The sequence below is a fragment of the Bacillus rossius genome, chromosome 7 (assembly GCF_032445375.1).
Source record: "Bacillus rossius redtenbacheri isolate Brsri chromosome 7, Brsri_v3, whole genome shotgun sequence".
Classification (NCBI taxonomy): Eukaryota; Metazoa; Arthropoda; class Insecta; order Phasmatodea; family Bacillidae; genus Bacillus; species Bacillus rossius.
Window position 1 is genome coordinate 25235056 of NC_086335.1, and position 27993 is coordinate 25263048.

The window sequence follows — 27993 nt, forward strand, 5'->3', positions numbered from 1 at the left end:
GGGAGGTCTGCTGATGAGGTAGTGACGGGAGGTCTGCTGCTGTGGTAGTGACGGGAGTCTCGCTGCTGAGGTAGTGACGGGAGGCTTGCTGCTAAGGTAGCGACGGGAGGCTCGCTGCTGAGGTAGTGACGGGAGGCTTGCTGCTAAGGTAGAGACAGGAGGCTTGCTGCTGAGGTAGTGACGGGAGGTCTGCTGCTGAGGTAGTGACGGGAGGCCTGCTGCTGAGGTTGTGACGGGAGGTCTGCTGCTGTGGTAGTGACGGGAGGTCTGGTGCTGATGTAGCGACGGAGGCCTGCTGCTGAGGTAGTGACGGGAGGCCTGCTGCTGAGGTAGTGACGGGAGGCCTGCTGCTGAGGTAGTGACGGGAGGCCTGCTGCTGAGGTAGCGACGAGGGGCCTGCTGCTGAGGTAGCGACGGGAGGCCTGCTGCTGAGGTAGCAATGGGAGGCTTGCCTCTGTGGTAGTGACGGGAGGCTTGCTGCTGAGGTAGCGACGGGAGGCCTGCTGCCGAGGTAGCGACGGGAGGCCTGCTGCCGAGGTAGCGACGGGAGGCCTGCTGCCGAGGTAGTGACGGGAGGCTTGCTGCCGAGGTAGCGACGGGAGGCCTGCTGCTGTGGTAGCGACGGGAGGCCTGCTGCTGTGGTAGTGACGGGAGGTCTGTTGCTGAGGTAGTGACGGGAGGCCTGCTGCCGAGGTAGCGACGGGAGGCCTGCTGCTGAAGTAGTGACGGGAGGTTTGCTGCTGAGGTGGCGACGGGAGGCCTGCTGCCGAGTTAGCGACGGGAGGCCTGCTGCTGAAGTAGTGACGGGAGGCTTGCTGCTGAGGGAGTGACGGGAGGCCTGCTGCTGAGGTAGTGACGGGAGGCCTGCTGCTGTGGTAGTGACGGGAGGTCTGCTGCTGAGGTAGTGATGGGAGGCCTGCAGCCGAGGTAGTGATGGGAGGCCTGCAGCCGAGGTAGTGATGGGAGGTCTGCTGATGAGGTAGTGACGGGAGGTCTGCTGCTGTGGTAGTGACGGGAGTCTCGCTGCTGAGGTAGTGACGGGAGGCTTGCTGCTAAGGTAGCGACGGGAGGCTCGCTGCTGAGGTAGTGACGGGAGGCTTGCTGCTAAGGTAGAGACGGGAGGCTTGCTGCTGAGGTAGCGACGGGAGGCCTGCTGCTGAGGTTGTGACGGGAGGTCTGCTGCTGTGGTAGTGACGGGAGGTCTGCTGCTGATGTAGCGACGGAGGCCTGCTGCTGAGGTAGTGACGGGAGGCCTGCTGCTGAGGAAGTGACGGGAGGCCTGCTGCTGAGGTAGTGACGGGAGGCCTGCTGCTGAGGTAGCGACGGGAGGCCTGCTGCTGAGGTAGTGACGGGAGGCCTGCTGCTGAGGTAGCGACGGGAGGCCTGCTTCTGAGGTAGTGACGGGAGGTCTGCTGCTGAGGTAGTGACGGGAGGCCTGCTGCTGAGGTACTGACGGGAGGCCTGCTTCTGAGGTAGCAACGGGAGGGTTGCCTCTGTGGTAGTGACGGGAGGCTTGCTGCTGAGGTAGCGACGGGAGGCCTGCTGCCGAGGTAGCGACGGGAGACCTGCTGCCGAGGTAGCGACGGGAGGCCTGCTGCCGAGGTAGTGACGGGAGGCTTGCTGCCGAGGTAGCGACGGGAGGCCTGCTGCTGTGGTAGCGACGGGAGGCCTGCTGCTGTGGTAGTGACGGGAGGTCTGCTGCTGAGGTAGTGACGGGAGGCCTGCTGCCGAGGTAGCGACGGGAGGCCTGCTGCTGATGTAGTGACGGGAGGTTTGCTGCTGAGGTAGCGACGGGTGGCCTGCTGCCGAGGTAGCGACGGGAGGCCTGCTGCTGAAGTAGTGACGGGAGGCTTGCTGCTGAGGTAGTGACGGGAGGCCTGCTGCTGAGGTAGTGACGGGAGGCCTGCTGCTGTGGTAGTGACGGGAGGTCTGCTGCTGAGGTAGTGATGGGAGGCCTGCAGCCGAGGTAGTGATGGGAGGTCTGCTGATGAGGTAGTGACGGGAGGTCTGCTGCTGTGGTAGTGACGGGAGTCTCGCTGCTGAGGTAGTGACGGGAGGCTTGCTGCTAAGGTAGCGACGGGAGGCTCGCTGCTGAGGTAGTGACGGGAGGCTTGCTGCTAAGGTAGAGACGGGAGGCTTGCTGCTGTGGTAGTGACGGGAGGTCTGCTGCTGAGGTAGTGACGGGAGGCCTGCTGCTGAGGTTGTGACGGGAGGTCTGCTGCTGTGGTAGTGACGGGAGGTCTGCTGCTGATGTAGCGACGGAGGCCTGCTGCTGAGGTAGTGACGGGAGGCCTGCTGCTGAGGTAGTGACGGGAGGCCTGCTGCTGAGGTAGTGACGGGAGGCCTGCTGCTGAGGTAGCGACGGGAGGCCTGCTGCTGAGGTAGTGACGGGAGGCCTGTTGCTGAGGTAGCGACGGGAGGCCTGCTGCTGAGGTAGTGACGGGAGGTCTGCTTTTGAGGTAGTGACGGGAGGCCTGCTGCTGAGGTAGTGACGGGAGGTCTGCTGCTGTGGTAGTGACGGGAGGTCTGCTGCTGATGTAGCGACGGGAGGCCTGCTGCTGAGGTAGCGACGGGAGGCCTACTGCTGAGGTAGTGACGGGAGGCCTGCTGCTGAGGTAGTGACGGGAGGCCTGCTGCTGAGGTAGTGACGGGAGGCCTGCTGCTGAGGTAGCGACGGGAGGCCTGCTGCTGAGGTAGTGACGGGAGGTCTGCTGCTGAGGTAGTGACGGGATGCCTGCTGCTGAGGTAGTGACGGGAGGTCTTCTGCTGTGGTAGTGACGGGAGGTCTGCTGCTGATGTAGCGACGGGAGGTCTGCTGCTGAGGTAGTGACGGGAGGCCTGCTGCTGAGGTTGTGACGGGAGGTCTGCTGCTGTGGTAGTGACGGGAGGTCTGCTGCTGATGTAGCGACGGGAGGCCTGCTGCTGAGGTTGTGACGGGAGGCCTGCTGCTGAGGTAGTGACGGGAGGCCTGCTGCTGATGTAGTGATTGGAGGCCTGCTGTTGCAGAACCGGATGTGGCGCAAGACACGGAGCCGGGGGCGCCTGCTCTGCCACGGCGTGGACGGCAACAGGAACTGGGACTTCCGCTGGAGGGGTGAGTTCCGGTCGCTGGCTCTTCGCCTGATTTCGCTACGTCATTACGGAAGTAAGATTGGATGGCAGTGACTGTAAGGCCGAGGTTATAAAAATTTGCAAAAATGGCAAGAGGAAAGGACGCAACACGCAAACAAACAGGGCCGGTTTATAAAACACGCAAGTCGCAAGAAATGGCCAACCCTGCAACTTGAATCTCAAACATGTAGAAAAATTTTCTTCATCGTACTTTTTATTAAATCTTATTTTTCCCTCCAAAACGTGCGAAATTCATCAAAATATAGATTCAAAACATTAATTGCTATTGTTGTACGAAAGTTTAACAAGTGATAACGCGATGCGTGAGATAGAAAATCTTTGCTTTTTATACCCACATCTTTAAAAGTTTTCCGTAAACTTCAAATAAAACTTTCTTGCGTTTTGAGTATGTTATTAAAGAGTATTGGAAAACGTCATTATTTTACTTTTTGCGTCTTGGCTTTTTGCATTTCTTTCATAGCTTATAAAGCTCCTAGTTTGTCACGGTTGCTCTTGACGAAACAGAATACCTACACACATACTCAAGACCCACTTGAATATCAGAAATTTGTGTATGATGCCTCCCTTGCCTCATGTTCAAAATACTCCACCGTATGGCTTCAATTTCAAGTTTTTTTGGAAGTAGTTTCTTTCAGCCACGAAAACGTTAAATTGTCTGTCGCAACATGCGTAAGACACGCTATGCTTTAGTTGAACTTGTTACAGATTTTCATAGAAATGACAGAAGCTGATTTTATATAGTAATTTTGTATGGTACCTTTTGTATAGTAATTTTTCACGCCACATATCTGCAAGCCTGAGTACCCCATGGTAAGGGGTAGCCTTGCTCCAATATTCTTCCGCCAAATGGTAAATTGCACATTGCTTTGGGACCTGTTTCTTCAAAGCGTGCGTCGATGCCTTGAAAAAGTCTTATTATCACACCATATCTCATTCTTATGTCCATAAACGAGTGAAGAAATTATTTCACTGGTAAAAGAAGCAATTTCATTAAGATTATAAAATTCGGAACTAATTTTCTTGATCTTCCGTTATCTTGATGAGTTGTAGTTATCGACAGGGTTTCGATTGAACTATATGGAGTTATGGGCAGTGACACGTTTTAAAAAAAGGGTTTACGTGTCCCTCGTATGTCGTCCAGTAGAGTTGCCGTGAGAAGCATCATCAGCTGTGGTTTCGTCTAAGCTCAGAAGTCGCTCCCGTATATAGTTAAGAAGAGGGATTGGGGGTAGGGGGGGTGTTTGTCAGAGGTCACTCCCAGGAAGAGGGTGTAGTAGGGGGGAAGCCTTCATTTCACAGACGAGAGAGCCACTCCCGAAGTTCCCCAAAGTTCATGCTAGCTTTTTTTTTTCCGTTCTATCTCATTGTATAAACCGGTGTGGCATTAAATTTTGCGGTCGATTAGGATAGGTTAGCTACGTCATAAATACTTTAAATCATTGTGGATGGTTGGTTACATTAGGTAAGTATAGCTACATTAAAAATACTGTAAAATAATTTTATGGTTGCTTAGCAAATAACTTTTTAATATGTAGCTATCCAGGGATCGGACCGTTTACATGATTTCACAGTATCTTTAATGTAGATATCCTAACAAAATCAACCGTCCACAATGTTTTAAAGTATTTATAATGTAGCTAACCTAACCTTTTACAATGAACAAAAAAAAAAAAAAAACTCGAAGATGCACGATCGGGCGTTTGGCTCTCTCGTCTGTGAAAAGAAGGCTTCCCGTAGCGGGGAAGTAAAATCAGCATTATTTGGTGATGTCTAAGGTTTTAATTTGCCAGCTTACTTAGGCGGCTGCTCCACTTCAAGTTGGCCAAGGTGAGATGTGGGAGTGGCTACTTGGCAGACGTCACGAGACCACTGGCGGGATGGTCAGATGGTCACTTGGACTGTTCAGGCGGCGGCTCCAGCGGCTTCCCCTGCTCGGAGACGTACGACGGCACGGGGCCCTTTTCGGAGGTGGAGATGAGGCTGGTGGGGGACTTCGTGGCCGGCATCGCCTCCGCCGTCAAGATCTACCTGTCCATCCACAGCTACAGCCAGCTGCTGCTCTTCCCGTACGGCGTGGCTGGCCTGCGCGCTCACAACCACGACACGCTGGTCAGAACCGCACCGCACCCTGTCACGCTGATATAAGACCCTGTCACACTGGTGAACTTTCTCGGGGTATCTCCCACTGGGCTCATACTCTATACCTCGAGCTAAACCCCCCATTTTGCACCTTGTCTTGAGTGGGCGTTCGTGGTTGTTTACGCAAAGGTTTGCATAATCAACTGCGTTCTGTTTTGCTGATTTGGTGTGAATGGGAGCATTGAATTGGAATTGGAATTGAAATTTTCTTGGAGAGAGGTTAAAGGGTATCGGGCACTGCCCCACCTCAAAGTTGGTCCGTGGGTGGCAACGACTGTTGGCTATCAGTCAGCCGGTTTTTTTTTTTTTCTGTGTGCTGCTATAAGACCAACAGCGGCTAAGAGGGCAGCTGGCTTGGGGTGATAGCCTCCTGCTTTAACGCATGCCAGACAGTCAATAGTACTGATTAGACAGTGTGAGCCCGCTGGTTCTACGATGGATCGAAAGCATTGGCATGAAGATTTGCAAGAGGCAGTTAAACATCCAATAGAAGGAGACTGGTCCGAAAGGAAAACCCTTTTGACGGATTACACTAAGGACAGAGGATTGGACTTGAAGAGAGTGACCATACTGGTTGACAAATTGCTGGATAAGAAAGTAAACTGGGCTAAGGAACCAGTACCAAATTTAACTGAAAGAAAATGGCTGCTATCTGTTGGTCCCATAATATGTGAACAAGACCCTACTATAGTTAAAATGATGATAAGGGAAATCTTCAGGAAAGACAAAACTACGGCTGAGAAGGAAGAATCGACTGAAGAGTTTGTGATAAACCCTAAATGGGATGAACAGGAGGTGCTTTCATGTGCTGAAAAATTAATAATTGAGCTAACCACCTACACGACCACAGAGATATCTAAGGTTAACAAAGCATCTACAAACTATATTCTGCCCAGAGTAACACAGCTAAAAGGCCTATTAGATAAGGTTCTGATAGACAATTCCCGGCTTAACGGAGTGATAAAGGGGATAGAATTAAGTAAAGGCCCTGTGATAAGGAAGACGTATGCGGAAGTAACAAGTGCAGCTGAAATTGGAGGGACTACTCGTCAACAGATCATACCTAAACAGAAGAAGGAGTTGCTGATTGTCCTGCCAAGTGACGAAACTCAAACAAGTGACACCACCAAAAGAGAGATCTTAAAGAACATTGATCCAATAAAGAATGGGCTGAAATTCAAAGGAATAAGGAAAATTTCGAAAGGAGGAATTATAATCGAAGCACAAGACTCCAGCACGATTGAAAAACTGCAAAAAGATGAGAAAATATCTAAACTAGGACTACGTACTGAGCGCCCTACAAAGCAGGGCCCGAAAGTTATTATGTACGACGTGCCTAGGGAGTTCGATAACCCTGATATAGCTGGCACAATATTTGCTCAGAATCTGAGCGCAGATGAAGTCTCACTGGAGGAGTTCAGAGCTGGTTTCATGGTGCGAACAAGACGCGGCAGAAAGGATAATAAAGAAACAGTGCACCTTGTCATTGAATGCACACCTAAAATAAGGAATATCTTGCTAAGCAGAACACATATGTATATTGGTTTTTCTGCATGTAAAATTAGGGATTTTGTGTCAATAACTAGATGTTTCAACTGTCAGAATTACGGACACCCCGCACATAAATGTAAAAGCAAAACTATCTGCTCTATATGTGGACTTGATGGGCATAAGTATACAGAATGTAGTAAGAAAAATGAAGGAAATAAGTGTGCAAATTGCAGACGAGAGAATAAACCACACGAGCATAGGGTAGATAGCACTGATTGCCCTGCCTATAAGAGAGCTTACGAAAGAGAAATAGAAAGAACTAATTATGGTGAAATATGAAAATAACATAAAAATAGGGCAACTAAACGCACAACGTTCAGCTGTTGTCAGTGCTGAATTAAATAAGATTGCAGAAAAAATGAAGCTTGATGTGATCTTATTACAAGAACCCTATGTATTACGTGGGAAAGTTGCAGGAATCCATGGTTTAATATATGCAATAGGAGATAATCCGAAATCGGCAATTTGGATTAGAAATGAAACTCTAACTACGATGTTACTCTCCGGCATTTCTAATGAACATCATGTTTGCATGATCATGCAGATGAGGATGATGAAAATATACGTTATCTCATCCTATTTTCAATTCTCAGATCCTATTGAAGTACATATTGATAAGCTTAATTCAATATTGGATACAATTGGACATGAAAATATAATAATTGGTGCAGACACAAATGCAAAATCTTCTTTTTGGAATTCACCAGTGAATGACGAAAAAGGTGAGATCATGAACGATTTTATCATGGAAAGAGATCTATATGTTATTAATGATGATCCATTAACAGGAACATATCTATCACCAGCAACTAATACTGAGACTTTCATTGATGTGACATTGACTGATAACAACATGAAAGAAAGAGTCAATGAATGGAAGATTCATCTGGACAGTTCAAGTGACCACAGATTTATGACTTATGAAATCCAATTGCAAAGAACTGAGATGCCTCCCATAATAATAAGTCCACGGTACATACATAAGAACGCGGATTGGAAGAAGTTTGATGAATTAATAACAAGCAAAATAAATGAATTATCACATGAAGAAGATGTATATAACTCCGCAGAAGCACTCGCCATGAGATTAACAATTATATTACAGAATATCTGTGAGAAATGCTTTAGGAAACAAACGAAAATTATTCCTGGAAATCCCTGGTGGGATGTTGAATTAGAAGAAACTAGAAGAGATCTGGAAAGACTAAGAAGAATCATGAAGAGAGCGGCAAATGGATTTTATAAACTTTTAATTTTACAACAGTACAGAATAAGGAGAAAGAAATATAAGAAAGATATTTTATTAAAGAAGAAGGTATACTGGGAAAAACTTGTCCTTAACAAGGGGAATATGGACCCTTGGGGATATGTGTACAAGGTGATGGCTGGCAAAGTACGAAGTTCTTTTGAAATCCCTGGGATGATGATGGCAAATAGACAAATTACTGACATTACAGAAAATTTGGAAACTATTCTACATGATTTACTACCTAATGACAACCCAGATGAAGATACGAATATTCAAAAGATGAAGAGAGAAGCGATGAAAGAACTGCCTGATACAGAAGACACAGTTTCTTTCACCATCCAAGAGCTTGACAAGATCATTAAAGAGTTAAAACCACGAAAAGCACCAGGTAAAGATAATATAACAACTGAGTTAATTTGGCGAGCTTACCCTCGAATCAAGGAAGTACTGTTACATCTGTATAATTTATGCTTATCTTCAGGAACATTTCCAAAAATATGGAAGGAAGGAGTTCTCAAAATCATATACAAGGGAAATGCTAAGGACCCGAAATTAACTAAGTCATACCGGCCTTTAACTATGCTGCCTAACATGGGAAAAATTTATGAGCGGCTCATTAATGCAAGACTAACAGCTTATTTGGAAGTAATACAGGGAATAGATAAACAGCAGTATGGCTTCAGAAGAGGGTATAGTACAGAAAAAGCGCTATACGATGTAAATCAATATATTAAAAACCTACAAGAAAAATATGTGCTTGGAGTGACGATAGATATAGCAGGAGCATTCGACCACGCTTGGTGGCCTCAAGTATTATGGCGCTTAAAGAATCTTAACACACCTAAGAACCTGTATGCCGCCATAAGGGGCTTTCTGCAAGATAGAAAGTGTGAATGTCGATTGGGCCACATAGTTGTGGAAAAGAAGCTCTCCATGGGCTGTCCTCAGGGTTCAGTCCTTGGTCCGCTACTATGGAATATAATATTTGATGAGCTTCTGAAAATTGAGTTACCAGTAAATAACATTATATATGGCTATGCAGATGATGGCTTGCTCATTATACCCGCTACTTCACGCTACGAATTAGAGCAGACAGCAGAAATTATTCTACGCTCTATCAACACCTGGGCAAGCAGTGTCCGACTTCTTATATCATCTGAAAAAACTGAAGGCGTATTACTAAAGGGAAAATTACATAAAGACAGACCACCTTTAATAAGATTTCAAGAACGAATAGTGAAGATAAAACAAAAAGTTAAGTATCTAGGGGTACAAATCACAACGGGAACAGGATACCAAGAACACATACAAGAAGCATCACAAAAGGCCCTACTGTTAATGCAAAAAATAAGGAGTCATAAACCTACAAATGTAGGATTGAGCACTAATACTATGACAACACTGTACAATGGAGTATACCTGGGCATACTTACCTATGCTTGCTCAGTCTGGTATGAACTACTACGCAATTCACATGTAAGAAGAAGGTTAAACTCATCCCAACGAACAGCTCTAATTGCTGTAACAAAAAGCTACAGAACTACGTCTTTAGAAGCACTGCAGGTTATCGCTGGAGCCTTACCTATAGACCTACTAATACAAGAAAGAGCAAAAGTTGTGATATTAAAGATGAACAAGGAATACACTGCTTCAAAATATCGCAGAATTCACATAGAAAATATTGAAATCTGGCAAGAAAGGTGGCGAAACTCTGACAAGGGAAGGCATACACACAATATATTCCCTTCAATAGAAGAACGGATGAAATTTTCATGGATAAGTACTGACCACTACACTTCACAATTCCTAACAGGTCACGGGAATTTTAAACACAAATTAAACTCTTTTAACTTAGTGGAAAGCCCTATGTGCCCTGTGTGCATGGAAGAAGACACAGTAGAGCATGTTCTAAATGATTGCGTTAAAATAGAAGACATACGAAACAAGTACACAAGGAAGATGGCTATGGAGGATGTTGATATTAAGGATATTAATCAAATTGTGAGAGATAAGAAGACTTATGACATATGGAGAAATTACACCTTTGAAGTATCCAAGAGACTGGAGCGTTTCGATAGTTGGATGCACGAACAATCTCTGATGGAAGATCTGCTTTCCGATACGGAATAACTTACTACAGAAAAATAAAATAACTCTTTGAATCTCCTACACAAGTTTCTTTGGCTGTTCTTCTTGTGTATAGTGTAATCGAACAGCCGGAATATTATATCAAATTAGATAAATGAACTGAAAAGAATTAATTAAGAATAAGAGAATTAAAAATATACACCAGATCTCTCTTTGAAAATAAGAATAAGAATTATGACAGAATAACGCCCTGGAAACCTGTATAAGCAAGCTAAAAGGATATGAATTATTATATAATATAAACTGTATTATATTATATAATATATATATATATGTGTGTTAAAAATATAATCATGTGTGCAATAAATATAAATAAACTACTCTTGCAAACCTTATAAAAAGGATTATATCCAGAGTAGTCTTTAAGTAAACATACATAATCTATAATATGATTATTTTCTATAAAGCTACAAGATAATCTGGTGAACTTTAGCTTAGGACCCTGTCATACTGTCACACTTCAGCTTAAGGCCCTGTCACGCTGATAAACTTTAGCTTAAGACCCTGTCACACTGATAAACTTTAGCTTAAGACCCTGTCATACTGATACACCATAACTTACTGCCATGTCACGCTGATAAACTTTAGCTTAACACCCTGTCACACTGATAAACTTTAGCTGAAGACCCTGTCACGCTGATAAACTTTAGCTTAAGACTCTGTCATACTGATAAACTTTAGCTTAAGGCCATGTCACGCTGATAAACTTTAGCTTATGACCCTGTCACACTGATAAACTTTAGCTTAAGACCCTGTCACACTGATAAACTTTAGCTTAAGGCCCTGTCACGCTGATAAACTTTAGCTTAGAACCATGTCATACTGTCACACTTTCACTTAAGGTCCTGTCACACCAATAAACTCTAGCTTAAGGCCCTGTCACGCTGATAAACTTTTACTTAAGGCCCTGTCACACTGACAAACGTTAGCTGAAAGCCTTGTAACACTGTCGCACTTTAGCTTAAGACCCTGTAACCCTAAACAACCTTCGCTCGAACCCTGTAACACAGTCAAACTTTTGCTTAGACCCTGTCACACTGAACATTTTTTTTGCCTAAAAGCCCTTTCTCATTGTCAAACTCTCGCTTATGGCCGTGTCACACTGTCAAAAACTTTCGCTAAAGGCTCTGTCAAACTGACACGATTTTGTCTAAGGCCCTGTCACACTGACAATCTCTCGCATCAAACACCTCCCAATAAATGAGGACCGCACGATTTTACCGTCATTGTTTGAGGTTTCTTGGCTTGGGGTAACAGTCGTGTCGAAGGCGAAGAGTTCACCGTCGTTTCAGTTGACGTCGCAGTCGTCACATTCTGCAGATTGCTACCCTGAAGATGGTGACTGCAATGTTGACCAACGTGAAATCTTCTTCTTCGACACGGCTAGAAACCACATGCCAAGAAACCTCACCTTCCAAAAAAGTTGGTCAGATAATATTGGAAGATTATGACGACACCGAAAACGTCATGAAGTATTTTGTATATATAACTTTTTCAAAAATAGGTTGTATGTTTGTCGGAATCAGCCGTCATAACGAATCTTTAAAACGTCGAAAGACATATGGGAGATTAAAGACATTGTAAAAGAAAAAAAATATTGCAAATAATAATATTGTGTGCAAAATATTTTACCTGGAATATGAGAACTTTTAAAGAAAACTTTTAATTAACGCAGAAAATTCAGTTTATTGTGCAAGGAGTACAAATGATTAATGATATTTAAATTTACAATCATTTCAAAAGGAAAAAAAAACGCATAAAGTGTTTAAAAATTTCATAAAGTATTATGATGCATTATTTTAATTTAAAAAATTCATTATTGCAAAGTTTGAGCTAGCTCTATCAGAAGTTTACCCTTTTTTAGTATAAAATTATTTAAAACATGCTTGAGATTCTGTGTCCAAATATACTTTATGAATAAAATAAAAATCCAGATATTCATCCAATATTACTTTGTTGAAAACTTAAGTCTAAGTCAAAAATTGTACAGTGTGAAAGAGCCTAAAGGAATTTCAGGAGATGGCATGCTGTGATGTACTTGAAGTCACTTTATACCCCACCATCGCCATATTGCAACATCCAAAATTTTGCGGAAATGGTGCTTGCCTACGTATGATGATGGTTAATAAATATAAGTACAATTTCCGTCGTTAAGGAGGCAGTTTGGTCAGGGGTTTATAAATGTTAGTGAGGCGAGATGATAAGCGCAATGCTCGCTGGTGCTTCTAGCGCGGTATCGCCTCTAAGCGCAAGGCTCTGAACTGGCGCGCAGTCTTCTCGTTGCGCATAGGACAACTATGAAATTTGAGCGGTGACCGTAACATTATAGGGCGGAGAAATTAAGATAAAGGTGTAATGAAAGTCCCTTACGTGCTTTTAAGAATCTGTGTTGGTTTTTTATGCCTAAAAATTACTCTGAAAACACGCCTCTTAGCCATTGTCACTCTTCTAAAAAACACAGTTTAAAAATTTAATCCGAAAAAAAAAACTACTTTTCGGCTCTCAACCAATTCTCAAATTCTTTCCGTAAACAGACCCCACTCGGATATCTTGAGTAGTTTTCAAATCGCGTTTAAGGCAGGGGCGTCAAACACAGTGACTACCATAAAAACAGTCCTTTAAAATTGTTTCCATAATGAGACCACTACACTTCAACCAATGAGCATGTCACCGACCATCAACTAGTCAAGTAGCGTTTGAATGCATAGGCACTTCTTGCTGAATACATTATTAAGATTGAGGGCCAAATAAGTTTTGAATTGGAATTTAGGGGGCCAATATTTATGTGTCAACAAAGCTTCCCATCCCCCGGGAAACTTATTTCACCTCATTTTAATCAATTTCGGATTGTGAAGAAGGTAGGATAAATGCTAGTTTACGTTTGTGTAGTGGCACATTGACCTTTGCCGATCTCAAGAGTTGAGTCACAATGCAATCTTACAACAAGCCAAACTGCTGCAAGCTAACATCACAAACTTACCGCAATTTTGCACACTTTTCGGAAGCTTGTTGCATGGGAACTAGTTAGCTTGAATCATGTTTCCTGCAAATAACATACTTTACATGAGAGATTTGCCGCAAACTTGCATACTTGTCATAAGTTTGATCCAAGCTTAAATAAAGCCTAATTTGATATCTGGTAAATGTTGTCAGAGTGGTTGTCTTCTTGATGACCAAGACATAAAAAAATGTAAATCTGTACAAAACACAGGAAGCAAAGTTAAGAAAATATGTTAATTTTATTTTGTAATTTATATGCATATATATTTTTTTATTTATCAGCCAGGCTGGATTTGTTTTTTTCCAACGGCGCACGACCATGATTTCTCAACTTATTGCATTATTTTTGCTTATCTAGATGGACCTGGGCCAGAAGACTGCTGAATCCATCGCGAAACGATATGGAACCCAGTACAGAGTCGGATCCACCGTTGATGTTCTGTGTGAGTATAGTTGTGAATCCCCGGAGCACGGGTAACTTTAAGTAGCCTTGAACCTTTAAAACGAATCAAGCTACGAAAGAAAAATTACACTAGAAATTCAGTACCCAGTTAACTGCAGCTTTGCTGAAATATTGAAAAGAATCAGGAAAATAATTTGTTTATATTACGTTTTTTTTTGTTTTTGTAGCGTAAAAAATAAAACAGCATTCAAGAGAAAGTTTCCGAGGCTAAATAATTGATGTCCGTAAATTACGTTTTTTAAACATATATTTAAAATTCATTAATATTTTCTCTTTGGAGTAAGCTGGAGGTAAAGTAAATTTTTATTTATAGAAAGTTGGGAACTCGCAAGTAAATTGTCACTTCATAGACAGATTTAGTACACGCGTCGCATTACATTTATTCTGGATCAGCGGCCCCTATCAGACTACGAATGCGCTTTAGGCCCGGTCCACAATGACTCAGTAACGTAAAAACAGAAACGGATCACGGAAACGCAAGATATTTACGTTTGGCTATTCGTCTGCTGATTCCACACTGCAGGGAAACGCAACAAACGGGAAAAAAAAATTGTTAAAACATTTTTCTAACACAATCGTAACAAAAGTTACCTGCGTCGGGATTAACATTTATAATAATAAAAACGTAAGGTTTTTGGTAAAAAAACAGGCCGTATACAGACATGCTTGTACTTTAAACGAAAACGTAAGCAAACATGGCTACCACCATGGCCAAACGCTCGGCTTCTATTGGTCGCACGAAATAACGTAAAAGGAAGAGATGGACTTTGCCGAGCTCATCCGTAAGCTTCAGTGTCCGTTTGTGTACCATTTGTAGATACCCTGTTCCGTGATATACGTATCCGTTTACGTGATCCGTGTTCGTTTCCGGATCTTAAAGTGCCGTCATGGTACATTATCGGCGTGGAGTTGCAGGGTTATTTGCGTATTGTGCCTGTCACGTCACCGATTGCACCCGGCCTTGTACGTGACTAAACCCACCGTCTCTCTCGCTCAGGGGAGTGTTCGGGCGTCTCGTCACGTGGGGATCACAGTAGCGAGACAGAAGAGACGCGATGAGAAGTACGCGGTGCGACAGCTAAACACCACGTTGTGCCGGAAATTAGGCATTTCGTCACCTTTTTCATTTTTTCTATAATTTTAAAATTTTTTGGGGTTTCTTATTTTTTTAATTTATCTGGTTGTTAATGGGGGTGATTTACTTTTTGTTAGGCTGGTGTACGCCACGGATTTAAACTTTGTGCCAGTGGACCGAAGCCCCTTCCCAGGGGGCCAATCTGATATTTTGCTGTCTAATGTGGACATGGTCAGCCCGGTTGAAATTTCTCTCGCCTGCAGTCACGTCCCGAGTTTGTTATTTTAATTCCCTGCATGACCAAAACTGCATAGAGCAGCTTCTGGGCTGCAAACTGCTACGTCTCAGAGAGCTGCTGAGAGTAGTAAATCTTGTCACGAACGCGTATCCCATGGACGGTTGTTCCCAGCTTCGTTGCGCCTTTTGTTTCCCCCACCCTTCCCCCTTAGTTCTGAGAAATCCAGGAGCAGTGACCTGACATGAACTTAGCCAAGAGACCTAAAGAGACCTCCGCGAAATCTAGCGGCAGAAAAAAGCAACTTCACCCATGGTGGCCAGCGAGCTGAGACTACGCTCGTGACACCTGGCGGCGAGTCAGTTCACCGCCTCCGTTAGTTCCCCTTTACACCGCCAGAGCGCAGCGCCGCTACGCCTTATGGCCCTATGATTCTTCCTCCCGACCTGTAGAAGTCGATTGTTCGTTGCCTTCTTTTCGGTCCGGTAGAGAGCGCGCATGTCGTGTTCTTGTCACGCCCGCCTCGGACTCCTTCGGAAATTTTCGGCTTAGAACCGAACCTTCCCCCCTCCTCACTAGGGCTTTAGCGCCTGTTTTAATTAGAAGCCTCGTCCGCCCTCGTGGACTCTGTCCTCTGATCGCGGCTACTGACCACGTCTTCTCGACGTCCTCTCCGCTAGGAGGTTTTTCGCGGGAATTGCGAATTCGGGTGCAGAAGAGATGTAGTCAGTTGCTCTAAGGGATGTGATCCCATTTGTTCAGTAGTCGGTCAGTAGTAGTAATTAGTTCAAGTCATGTCGCTAACTTTTAAGTTTTAGTATTTTTTTATTTTTTTTTTTAAATTTTCGGCTTCGTTCGCCCATTCGCGTCTTCTCGGTGCGCGGCATCCTGATGTCGGGGCGAGACACCTAGTGAGCTCCGAACTCTACACCCTGTTTGGTGAGTAATCCGGCCTTTTCTCCCACATTCCCGTTTGTTGGCCTTTTGCGCCGACGGTGTAGGACTGTCTGGAAGCAAGTCTAATTCGTTTTGAATTTGATTTGGGTTTCAGACAGGGTCGAAGTGCTGGAGAGACAAATTGCTCCCAGCTCGTGGTCCTGCACCTCCACTGCGGGTCACGTTAGAAGAGATGTTTCCGCGAACCGACGTTATCTTTTGAAGACCCGGGTGGTAATGTAAAATCAACATCCCTCCCCCATTTTCTAGCTACGAACTACATTAATCGAATGAATAGCCTACCAGCGAACAGTGCTTTCCTCAAGAATATGTAGAATGAATAAAACTAATCATCGATGTAATATTTGGAAGAATCAAATTTTGGTGTGATACTTATAAATTTTTGTTTATGTAATTGTTTGTTGTTAAAGTTGAGTATGTGTTGTTATACTAATATAGGGCCGGCCCTTTCTCAAAAAACTTAAGTATATTGTTAATATCATTAATTGGGAAACTTATAAATGCCAAATCAAATGGAAAACAGAATTCATTATTTACATTTTTAAATAAAACAGGGAACCTATAGACCAAGCTACTTGTGTAGTGTTAATTTATTTATGATATACCTTCTTCCCTTAAAAGATCCACCAGCTCCCAAGTTGCTTGTATCAGGCAGTTACAAATTGTCTTCTTCTCCACCTCGTGCCACCTCTGGTCAATAACTTTATTTTTCTTATTTTTCTTACCCAGCAAGTTTCCAAGGCTCTTTTTAATTAATTTAAAATAATTTAATTTTGAGGCACGAGGGGCGTTACAACGTTATTGTGAACACGCAGTGCATGACGAACAGCAACGAACAACTAGATGTTAAAAGTTTCGTCACCATTACATCTGCAACACAAATAATGTCAGCCATCAATGTTTACATGGTGATGATGATGAGTCGTGTTACACATTATTGAGTGTCGTGAGCACAGGCTGGACGTCCCCATGCTTGCTGAGGCAGGATGATTCTACAGTGGTTTACCATTGCCTCCCGCGAGATGAGGGTGGAAGGGACATCACGAACACACAATCCTGAACCCAGGGAGAAGGTCATCCATTAGCCCCTTCACGGCCAGGAATCGAACCTGGGCCCCTTGGCCCACTAGACCCAGTGGGTGGAAATATGTTTATACATTGTTTACAAAATTGTTTAATTCAGATTTTATAACTCATCCGTAAAAAAAAATATGGATCGTAATATATTTCACAAACGAATTTAGTAAAAATAATCTAAAAAACACCCACGAAACACCAATCCAGCATTATGACAGTTATTCGGAAACCAAAGTTTAATGCTCATACCAGTAAAATCACACCCGCAAAGCAACGAAAATACGAAAAAAATACTGTGAACAAGTTTTTCAGTACTCACCAGAGATGTATAACATATAACCTCGGTAACTAGCAAATTAATTTGTTCTCATATTGCGAATACACTCGGATACAAAATTTTACGTAGAATTCTTAAAAAATATATACGCACATGTTAACACCAAAAATTAATATAAAAAATGGTTGTCTGTAAAGTCGGTTTACGGACGATAGTTTAACGTGACAACTTCATAACAAAACATTGATGAAATGATTGATCCAGAAGAAAAGGAAATATCATATTCGGCCTGAGACTGAGCCGTAATAGGTTTTTGCAACCAAACCATTTTAGGCATTACAAATACTATATTCTTTGAGGAAGAAATTTTTTTTAAAATTCTTCTATCTTTTGTATGATAAAATCTATCTCTGCATACTTTAATGAATAAAATTTAATCAGTTTTATTGAATTATCACTATTTTGTATGGATACAAAGAAGGAGTGAAATGAAATGTACAATTTAATTAATAAATTTACTTTTATTTGTATACATTAATTCAAATATATTTATTACTTTTGAAGTGTCGTGCGCGTCGTATTTATTTTTACAAGTACAAAAAAATATTTCAGCCACCGGGATTTAAACCGTCTACCTATTGAATAGTAGTCAACGTTGCTCACCGCACAGCCACGAGGCCATATTGAAACAATTGTGTCAGATGTTATAAATTAAAAACATCCCACGCACGATATTTGTTTTAATTTCTTTTAACTAGCATATTCTCTGTTGGACTCGAAATATTACACGCTCGTGGGCTCATAACTATAATAGGGTGTGTGATTTAGGTGATCAAATAATAACTCATTACAAATGATTACCAATGTCAAACTAAAGCGTGAAAAGTATCATACCAGCAATAAATATTTAGTGTCACAGCTAAAACAATACTCATACAACACTGTTTAAATACACTGATTTACTCTAGTAATTAAAATAATACGTACTTGTAAGAACGCCATTTCCTTGCGAATATACTCCCGTGGCACGGTGCACATCAATAACCTCAAACCAGTACGCCGCCACGTGCCGGCCGAGTTTTCTGTACTGTCCGCAACATACCAGAGAGATGCAACGCATGCGTAAACACATGGCTGGCCAATCCCCCTCCTAGCATACGATGCATGCACCCTCTCCCGCATGGCTAACCCCTGCATGATTAGAGCGTATAGGCTTCGGCCTGAGACGCACTTAGAGTCTGTCCCTAATCCAGACCCCTCCAGAACACACTTACTTTTAATTTAGGTTAGGAAAAAAAAAACACATACATAGTGGGACATCCGTAGTGGGACATCTGTAGTGGGACAATTTTTCGTGCCTGCAGCCAGCGTTCGCCAGCGTTCATCGATTTATTAGACGTTGTCACGTCAAAAAAATGCTGAGCGTGATACATAAAAACACAACAAAACCTTGCAGTACGCGAATCGCACGTAGTTTCCGCACCCGCCGCTAGAATGTGCTGCCGGAGCAGCTGAGATGAAAGCGACAAGGTACTGTATGGAAACACTGGCCGTGTGGCTGAGGAGACTGTGGCGGTTGCAGACGCGGCGAGCGGCGTGAGCCCCGACTGGGCGCACGGCGCGCTGGGGGTGCCGGTGGCCTTCACGGTGGAGCTGCGGGACACCGGCGCGCACGGCTTCCTGCTGCCCGCCGCGCAGATCCTGCCCTCCGGCGAGGAGACCCTGGACGGCGTGGTGGCGCTCGTCACCGCGGCCCTCCCCACCTTCTAGCGCGATCCCCGCCTGACAGCACTGGCCCTCCCCACCTTCCAGCGCGACCCCCGTCTGACAGCACTGGCCCTCCCCACCTTCCAGCGCGACCCCCGTCTGACAGCACTGGCCCTCCCCACCTTCCAGCGCGACCCCCGCCTGACAGCACTGGCCCTCCCCACCTTCCAGCGCGACCCCCGCCTGACAGCACTGGCCCTCCCCACCTTCCAGCGCGACCCCCGCCTGACAGCACTGGCCCTCCCCACCTTCCAGCGCGACCCCCGCCTGACAGCACTAGCCCTCCCCACCTTCCAGCGCGACCCCCATCTGACAGCACTGGCCCTCCCCACATTCTAGCGCGACCCCCGCCTGACAGCACTGGCCCTCCCCACCTTCTAGCGCGACCCCCGCCTGACAGCACTGGCCCTCCCCACCTTCCAGCGCGACCCCCGCCTGACAGCACTGGCCCTCCCCACCTTCCAGCGCGACCCCCGCCAGACAGCACTGGCCCTCCCCACCTTCCAGCGTGACCCCCGCTGACAGCACTGGCCCTCCCCACCTTCCAGCGCGACCCCCGTCTGACAGCACTGGCCCTCCCCACCTTCCAGCGCGACCCCCGCCTGACAGCACTGGCCCTCCCCACCTTCCAGCGCGACCCCCGCCTGACAGCACTGGCCCTTCCCACCTTCCAGCGCGACCCCCGCCTGACAGCACTGGCCCTCCCCACCTTCCAGCGCGACCCCCGCCTGACAGCACTGGCCCTCCCCACCTTCCAGCGCGACCACCGCCTGACAGCACTGGCCCTCCCCACCTTCTAGCGCGACCCCCGCCTGACAGCACTGGCCCTCCCCACCTTCTAGCGCGACCCCCGCCTGACAGTACTGGCCCTCCCCACCTTCTAGCGCAACCCCCACGTCTCCAAGACACAGCACTGCGTGTCCAGTTCACGTCCGAGCTGCCTCCAGAGTCATCAATACAGCTTCAAACCACTAGTTCATTCAACTGCTCACTCTGTTTTCAGTTTACATTTTCACTCAGAACAATTGCTCCGGGGAACAATTATCCTCAAATTTACAATAAAATAATTTTGGTAATTATGCAGATATGCATCACAAACACATATATGATATATTCTTTTAAAATTAAAACTCGATAAGCAATAGGAAACAATTACCCAATTAGAAACTGCAGTAGCCCGTCGTGTGCGTACGTCTATCCGTCCGTAATCCACACGTCCGTACCACCGAGCGATTTAAATAATTCCGCTTGTTTCGTAATATTTGTTTTCGTGTTCATATGTTGCCAACCGATAAGAAAAATTATATTTAGGAGAAATTTTCCCTTGTATGATTTGATTAGTTTGAAAATTATTTAAGTTATGCTCTTATAAATAATTAGACAAAATTCTATTCACTTTAGTAATTATTTTAAAAACTTTTACAGAGGTACCATGATTAATTAATTGCATTTCTGTAACTTGGAAAATTATTAATAAAAAATATTTTTTTTAATTTGTTCAAACCCAAGTTCAGAAAAAAATTTTTAAGCAGCTAAACAATCAAACAAACTATATTTGTACTTGTCAAACAAAAACCTTTCAGAACAATCCGTCCGTCCAAATTGTGAAGTTGCCCAACTTTGACGGACGGATGGAATTTTTCGGGACATCTTATTGGCTGCATATCACTGCATGCGGCGGACTACTGTAATTCCGATTTTTGTCACAAATTGCCTAAAATGGGATAAAGTGAATTTCTGCTAACAGGAAGAGCCTGCTTCTGTGACTTTAGAAGCGTAGTAAAAGTCAGTAGTAAATATTTTCCACAACATAACATTGTATTTTTAAAGAAGAAGTTATACAATTTCAATCTCTATAAGGAAAACATTCAAAACGTGCATTAGTCTCTACATTTTTTTAATTGGCAGCCTCAAAAACTGCATAAGGACGCAAGAAACACAAGGCAAAATAAGTTAAATAACGACCATTTGAAACTACGCAAGACGCAAAAATGAAACATTAGAATCGGGTAACTTCTAATTTCTTGCGTTTCTATGTTTGAACTGAAGTTTTACCGTAAACGTTTGTAGACGTATGCGTTAAGCGGATAGAACACCATGAGATGGTTTTTATTGCATGCATTCACTTTTTTATTGTTATACTTTCGCACAGTGACAGCAACTAACAATTTTAACCAAATTATGGACGATTTCATAATTATGTTTTTATTTTGATAAACATGATTTGCAAACAGGAGCCAGAGGAAGAAATGTATTTTGTACTGTTTTATAATTTTAAGTTGTAAGTATGGTGAAGTATTGCCACATTTTTTTTAAATGGCCCTGATTTTCTTGTGTTTCTCTACGTTCCTTGCGTAGTTTAAAAGTGAAACTGTAGAAAAATCTCAAAGCAGCGGAATTTCAAATTTCACGGGAAAACCACCAAAACTGCTCCAAACCGGTTCAGAATGAAAAAAGATTTCAAACAACTATTCGTCAAAATTCCGGTGATTCACATAAGGTTTTACGTGTTTAATATTTAGAGTGTAGACGTGATGTTATTCCCACGAGCTGATATTAAAACTTTCCGCCAACCATTATCTATCCACAACTGCATAATACATAACTTAAACGTAGCTTGGCTTACACAAATTCTAACTGGCAACATGCCAGGCCAAATTTTATTGTTTTAATATATTATTCATTTAAAGTTTAGATGTAATGGACTATTTGAGAAATGAATCATTGTTGACGAATGATTTCTATAGCAGCTAGTAGAAATTGTTTTAATAAGTTAATAAAAATTATTAAAAATATATCTTTGTGAGATTATTTTGTGTAACGTTACCATTTCCTGTTCACACAGTTACATTAAAATATGTCATCACTTGTCATTGTAATGTCAAAGTTTCTTTCATTAATTTTAAGGTTTAAAAATTGGTATTTCGTCTGTAACAAACTGAATGAACAGGTTGGAACTTATTTGGATGTACATGAATGTGAGAAAACTAATGAATGAATGAATCATGAATTAATCAATATATTCCGGGAATGAGCATCTTCACTGCCGCTTAGAATTGAATTTGATTAGTTTCAAATTAAATATATATTTTACAGCCCTAACTTTTAAATCAATTAATTGTATTTGCTTCAAGTGTAAGTGTGTGTTATTTTGTCTCATCAATAAAATATTTTTAGGTAAAAGTCCTTCAACGTTTTTCTTGTAGCAGAGTAGACATAATTATTAAATTTATAGCAATTTTAATCAACAACCTCTAAGTGGGTGGAACATAGAGGAGACATTGCTGGACATACAAAAGACCAAGTTTCCAATCCTGATCTGGCCTACTTCATATCGTAGCCTCAATATTTTGGGGAATGGTGGAGGGGAATGTTTTTTTTTTATTTGTTGATCTGCTTATTTTTAGTCATGAGAACTCCGGGACCGACATATTTGGTAATGGAAACTGCATAGCCTTTTAGGGAGGCGATTTATGTGCACAACAACTACTATCTACGTAATGAGATTAAGAAGAATTGCATTAAAAATTGTGGACACTCTACATATACAAGGAACATCCTTCACGTTCATTAGGAACCATCAAGGTGATAGAGCTCGGCTATGCTCAAGTCAGCATTCAAGAGGGCACTAGAAGTCATTTTTTAATTTGTAAGCAATCTTTTTAAAATATATATTTTAAATGTTCAATAGCATAATTTTAAGAGTCAAAATATAGCATACTAAATAAACCCATTGATTTTTAAGTTTTAAAGTTTTCGGTGGTTTCATGAAATGTTTTAATAATTTAATTTAATTTTTATATCATTTACATGTTTAATGGAGTGTTACAGATATCTCAGTATGGTCACTATCGTCCTGAATCAGAGCTTACAAATTTGTATATCGGGGTCAATGACCAGTTGAAAGACATCTGGGAACGGAGACCAGGGCGTTGTAGAGCCAGGATCATTCGATTCATTTCAGGTCTCTCTGGGTTCACACCCTCGTGAGGTCAAAACTAGATTTATCGCAAGTGGAGAAACATGAGCGGATACATTTTCTTTCTGTTCTCTGATTTTCCTCACGTAAGTGCATATGTTACAACTTCCTTATCATACACGTTGGTAGCGACGAGGTGTTGGGTGTTAATCCCTAATTAACATTCAGGCATGCTGGAGATGATACGATTTGCTTTTGCGATTGTTTGATGAATATAATTTATTTAAAAAATTATAAGATTGTTTTTAGTTTTACGTATCGTGTTTCGAAGTAAAACTAAGAAATTTACTAAGAAATTAGGTATATGTTCGCGTTAAAAACGTCAAAACTTTAAATTTTTGTCACTTAAAATTAAGAACAATTATAAGCAAATATGCAGTTAAATAATATAATTATAAATGAAATATTTAAACGTGTAGCTAAGCGAAAAAGGATGAAAAAAACTTCACGTAAACAACTAAGTATTTTATTTAGGGTGGAGGGACGTAATAAAATAGGAAAACTAATTTATAGTAAACAATGGCAATAATCTTTGTTAAAAAAAAAATTATTTGCGTAAAGCTTAAAAAAAATCTGAAATCTGTAAAATATGTAAATAAAACAAATATAATTGATAACCTTGAATCATGCTCAAAGAATAAAAAAAAACTTTTTTCAATATATTTTTATTACACTTAGTGTCCAGTAAAATTTTTTGTTAAAATATTTTAAACTGCATTTTAACAACAACAACCATACGTTGCAGTTGCAAAATCACGTAGTTACCTTTTAATGCGCTGAGAGTGTAAACTCTCTGGGAATGGCAGCTAGCCACTCGCTTTTGACATCATTTTTTTGGAAAACTAAACACTGATACTTTCATAGTTTCCCATGCAATTAATTAGCAACACAATTTTTCTCAGGCACTCTCATATGCCCTTATTGCTTTCAGACTTTAGCTGTGTTCCAAGTAGATTGCACTTACACTTTCGTACTCCACGTTATTTACACTGATTCGTGGAACAGTTTAACATTCTTACTCGTACTCTGTGGGTAAGCTATTGTAAACAACAGTATTTACATCATAAACTGGAAAGTGTGTAGCAGAAGCAAGGAGAAGGGATTATTGTAACGTTTAATTTTCAAATAAACTATGAAGTTAAGAGATAATTTGGCATGATGATAGGAATGGCAGTATAATATTCGTCGTGAACAGTGGATTTTCAAGTGGTGTCCATGTCGCAGTCAGTAACGTCATTTAGTGTGTCAGATGTATCCATCAGAGAGTTAGATTGGTCTTGTAGGCTGTCAGAGTAGTCCATCTGGATGGTAGTCGTGTATGGTTGGTAGTTAACTGATTCTGACCTGTCTTGTGGTATTCGTAGAGGTGCAGTTGTACAGTTGTAAGTCATGTCTTGTTGTAATTGTCCTTGGCTGGTCGGTCTTGGTCAAATATTGAGTCGTATTTGTATTTTAAAAATAGCACGAATGACTGGAAATCAAAGGGCTGTTAATAGATTAATCGACTATGAAAAACAACTAGTAGTATAGAAAAGGGGCTACTGGGTCAAGGAGCGTTGTGTACGCCCACCATCTTGGATTGTGACGTTACGGCGGCCATCTTGGATGACCCTGACCTTGAACGTTGACATTGACCTTGACCTTTGACATTCAAAATTGGCCAATATTTACCCATTAATCCTCAAAATTCTCCAAAATTTCCAGTTTTCACAAAAAAAAAAAAAATGCCGCCGAAAATTCTCAAAAAATTTGAAAAGTTAAAAATTTCTCTTTTCGAGGAAAACTTTCTCGTTTTCTTCCTCAAAAATTCAAAAATTAGGATTTTGAAAAACCTCAAAAGTCATTTTGCCTTAGAAAGAACACAATGTCCATTAATAGTCGACTAATCTATTAACAGCCCTTTGATTTCCAGTAATTCGTTCTATTTGTTAAATACAAATACAAAGTAATCTTCTTCTCTCCTAATACGATACTGCCATTCCTATAATCATGCCAAATAATCTCTTAGTTTCATAGTTTATTTGAAAATTATCCGTTATATTAATCACGTCTCCTTGCTTCTGCTACACACAGCTCTCATGATGCAACAAAAACTGAACAGTGGCCAGTTTGCTCAACTGTAACAACTGCACGATGGATTTTGATGGCAATAACTCCCTGGTGTGGGCTGGATCACCTCCAACACGGGCTCCCTAGAGCCATGGGGAAATGGATGCTCCATCTCAACGCAACTCGGAGGTGTTTGAGAAGTAGCTATACAGAGAGAGGCTGAGGCAACCCATCCCAGCATCACTGCTACCTCCTCTCCCTTAAAATTATGCTATCCTGCAGTTGAGTCAATGAAATACCCATCCTAAGAGTATCATGAGGTGCTTAACCAAGTCTAACACATCTCGGGTCGTTACCACAACGTCGAAATACCACAACGCCGAGCGTACAATAACGCCGAATGCCAAATTGACCGCAACGCCGACAGCTAGAAAACTGCTGTGTACCACAACGCCGAAATACTGTAACGCCGAAAAATGTTGCTGCGGGGTGGGGGGTGGGGGGGGGGGGGGCCCACAGGAGCAAAATGAAAAACAACTAATGAATTTGTATGTGTTTCTTAAATGTATCTTAACGCCGAAATACCACAACCTAACCTGATCTAGGTTAGCCTAACCTAGCCTAACCTAACCTAAACTTTGAGGCAGTCCTGCAATGACATTTTTCGGCGTTAATGTATTTCGGCGTTGTGGTAATTCGGCGTTGTGGTGCGTCCCCACACATCTCCGGGACTCCTCAGACAATCCAGAGAGTCCGTGATCTGGCCTAGGTCCATCCAGCCTCTGCTAGCTGTCCAGGCTAGAGCCGGAGCTGTGTCGCCGCTCGCCGCGTGTGCCTATAAGCGAGGAGGAGACCCTCTGGACGTGCTCTAAGTGGTCACAGCCACCACTGATCAGAGGTCAGTGAAGGCAGTTCATTCCTGGGCTGTCTTAGAAGCTCCCAGAGCGTTGTGACCAGTGCTCGCAGCGGAGTACATACGGAGGTCAAGCAGGTGACCAAGGCATCGGTTGTCGGCGAGTTAAGGAGTCATCAAGCTCTAGGCTGAACACTTTAAATATTACAAGCATTATGATAGCTATTAAAAATTCACATTCACAAATTTACAGGACAATCTGTAATGGGGTTAAAAATCTGTATGGGGCCACGATAATTGTTTTATACATCTTAGTCCATATAAAAAAAAGATATTATAAAAATATTAAATTAATACTTTCTACCTTTTAGTCATGTGTTTGCGAAATTTTGCAATCGATTTTAAACATATTGATGGTGTTATGAAAGAGACATTTGGCAAATTGCAGGTTTATTTACGTTTCTCTTTACCTGATAATATCTTAAATAGAAAAGTGTTATACATACCTACCAATAATATATCAATCTGCTTAATTGTTATTTTCCTGAAAAATTAAATGCCAAAGTCGATACAAGCGAATGGAATGTTGGTATCGTAGGCACCGCCTGCGGAGTGCTGCATTATGCATCCCGCAATACTGTTCTGTTTTGCTTGTGGCCTAACGCTACAAATCCATAGGCATTGCTAAAAAAAAAAAATAAAAAAAAATACATAAGTAGTATGTAAATGGGGCTACTGGATCAGGCCTCAGGCGGTGGAGGTGGAGCCGACCGCCATATTGGATTGTGACGTCACGGCGGCCACCTTGGATGAGTGTAACGGGACACAGCGTAACGGGACAAACCATAACGGGAAAAGTAGATCACGGCGGCCATTTTGGATCCGCCATCTTGTATCCGCCATTTTGAATGACGTCATTGTGTTCTCGAAAATTCCGGCATTGTGTTATCCGCCATATTGGATGATGACGTCACCGTTGCAGTTTCCATTACGGCCGCCATCTTTAACTTTTTTATTTATTATCCGATTTTAATGAAATTTTTTTAAAAATTATAAAAAAATTCAAATAATAAAATTTTAATAAAAAATATTTATAAAAAATATACTTTTACGACACGGAGTTCGGAGTCCTCGGTTCAAACCCGGCGAGGTCAAAAAAAATGGCGACCGATCCTTCCCCCGTGGTGGGTGCTAGCAGACTGACTCCCACCACTTTTTTCAAAGCATATATATCGTCAACTAGTATGACGTCACGTCCACCATCTTGAAATTTGGACGCCATCTTGAAAATCTTTATTTATTATCCGAATTTAATGAAAAAAATTCCAAAATTCATCAAAAAATTAACGTATTTGAATTCTGTTTGATTATATCGATGTACGTCCTTGGTTCGATTCCCGGCGAGAGTAAACGGTCGATCCTTCCTTCATGAAAGCTACCTAGACTGATCTACCACCACCAGTGCCAAGGTATATATCGTCAACTGGTATGACATCATGTCCGCCATCTTGTCTTCATCCGCTGGAGACCACCATCTTGTTTTCGTCTGCTAGAGTGTGCCGATACCATGTTAGTATAATTATCTGGTCACCATACTTTTGTCCTCAACTGTTGACATTGAACATTGACCTTGGCCTTTGACCTTGACCTTGAACTTTGACCTTGACCTTGAAATTTGACCTTGACCTTGAAATTTAACCTTGACCTTGAAATTTGACCCTGACCTTGAAATTTGACTTTGACCTTGAAATTTGACCTTGACTTTGAAATTTGACTTTGTCCTTGTCAACTATCATGGATACGACATTTTATGTTCAGTACATGCTACCAGGAGCGACCACATGCTGGAGTACACCATCTTGTGCGTGTACTTGTATTATAGAGTACATTTCCATCTGGTTAATTTTATTCTAACCCGCTACAGTGCAGTAATCATTTATTATGGAGGTGCCCCCCGCAATCTTGAAATTCGGCCGCCATCTTGAAATCATGTAATAATGTAGCTAGAAAAGCGGGAAAAAATCCAAAATTCATCAAAAAAA

At 42.6% G+C, this 27993-nt stretch overlaps 2 protein-coding genes across 2 annotated transcripts in view; one reads left to right on the forward strand and one right to left on the reverse strand.

Moving 5' to 3' along the window:
• LOC134534512 (zinc carboxypeptidase-like) overlaps positions 1 to 19073 on the forward strand; it is a 58817-nt gene extending 39744 nt beyond the window's left edge. Inside the window, exons 7-10 of the mRNA XM_063372990.1 lie at positions 3007 to 3094; positions 5039 to 5241; positions 13578 to 13662; positions 18886 to 19073. Coding sequence (XP_063229060.1) covers positions 3007 to 3094; positions 5039 to 5241; positions 13578 to 13662; positions 18886 to 19073 — 564 coding nt within the window. The remainder of the gene's footprint in view (positions 1 to 3006; positions 3095 to 5038; positions 5242 to 13577; positions 13663 to 18885) is intronic.
• A 273-nt stretch (positions 19074 to 19346) lies between these two features.
• On the reverse strand, positions 19347 to 24724 carry LOC134534513 (keratin-associated protein 5-4-like). The gene is made up of 3 exons (XM_063372991.1): positions 24721 to 24724; positions 19612 to 19950; positions 19347 to 19570 (listed from the first exon to the last, which is right to left on the reverse strand). The coding sequence occupies exons 1-3, from the start codon at positions 24722 to 24724 to the stop codon at positions 19347 to 19349; spliced, it is 567 nt and encodes a 188-aa protein (XP_063229061.1).
• Between the last annotated feature and the right edge of the window lie 3269 nt (positions 24725 to 27993).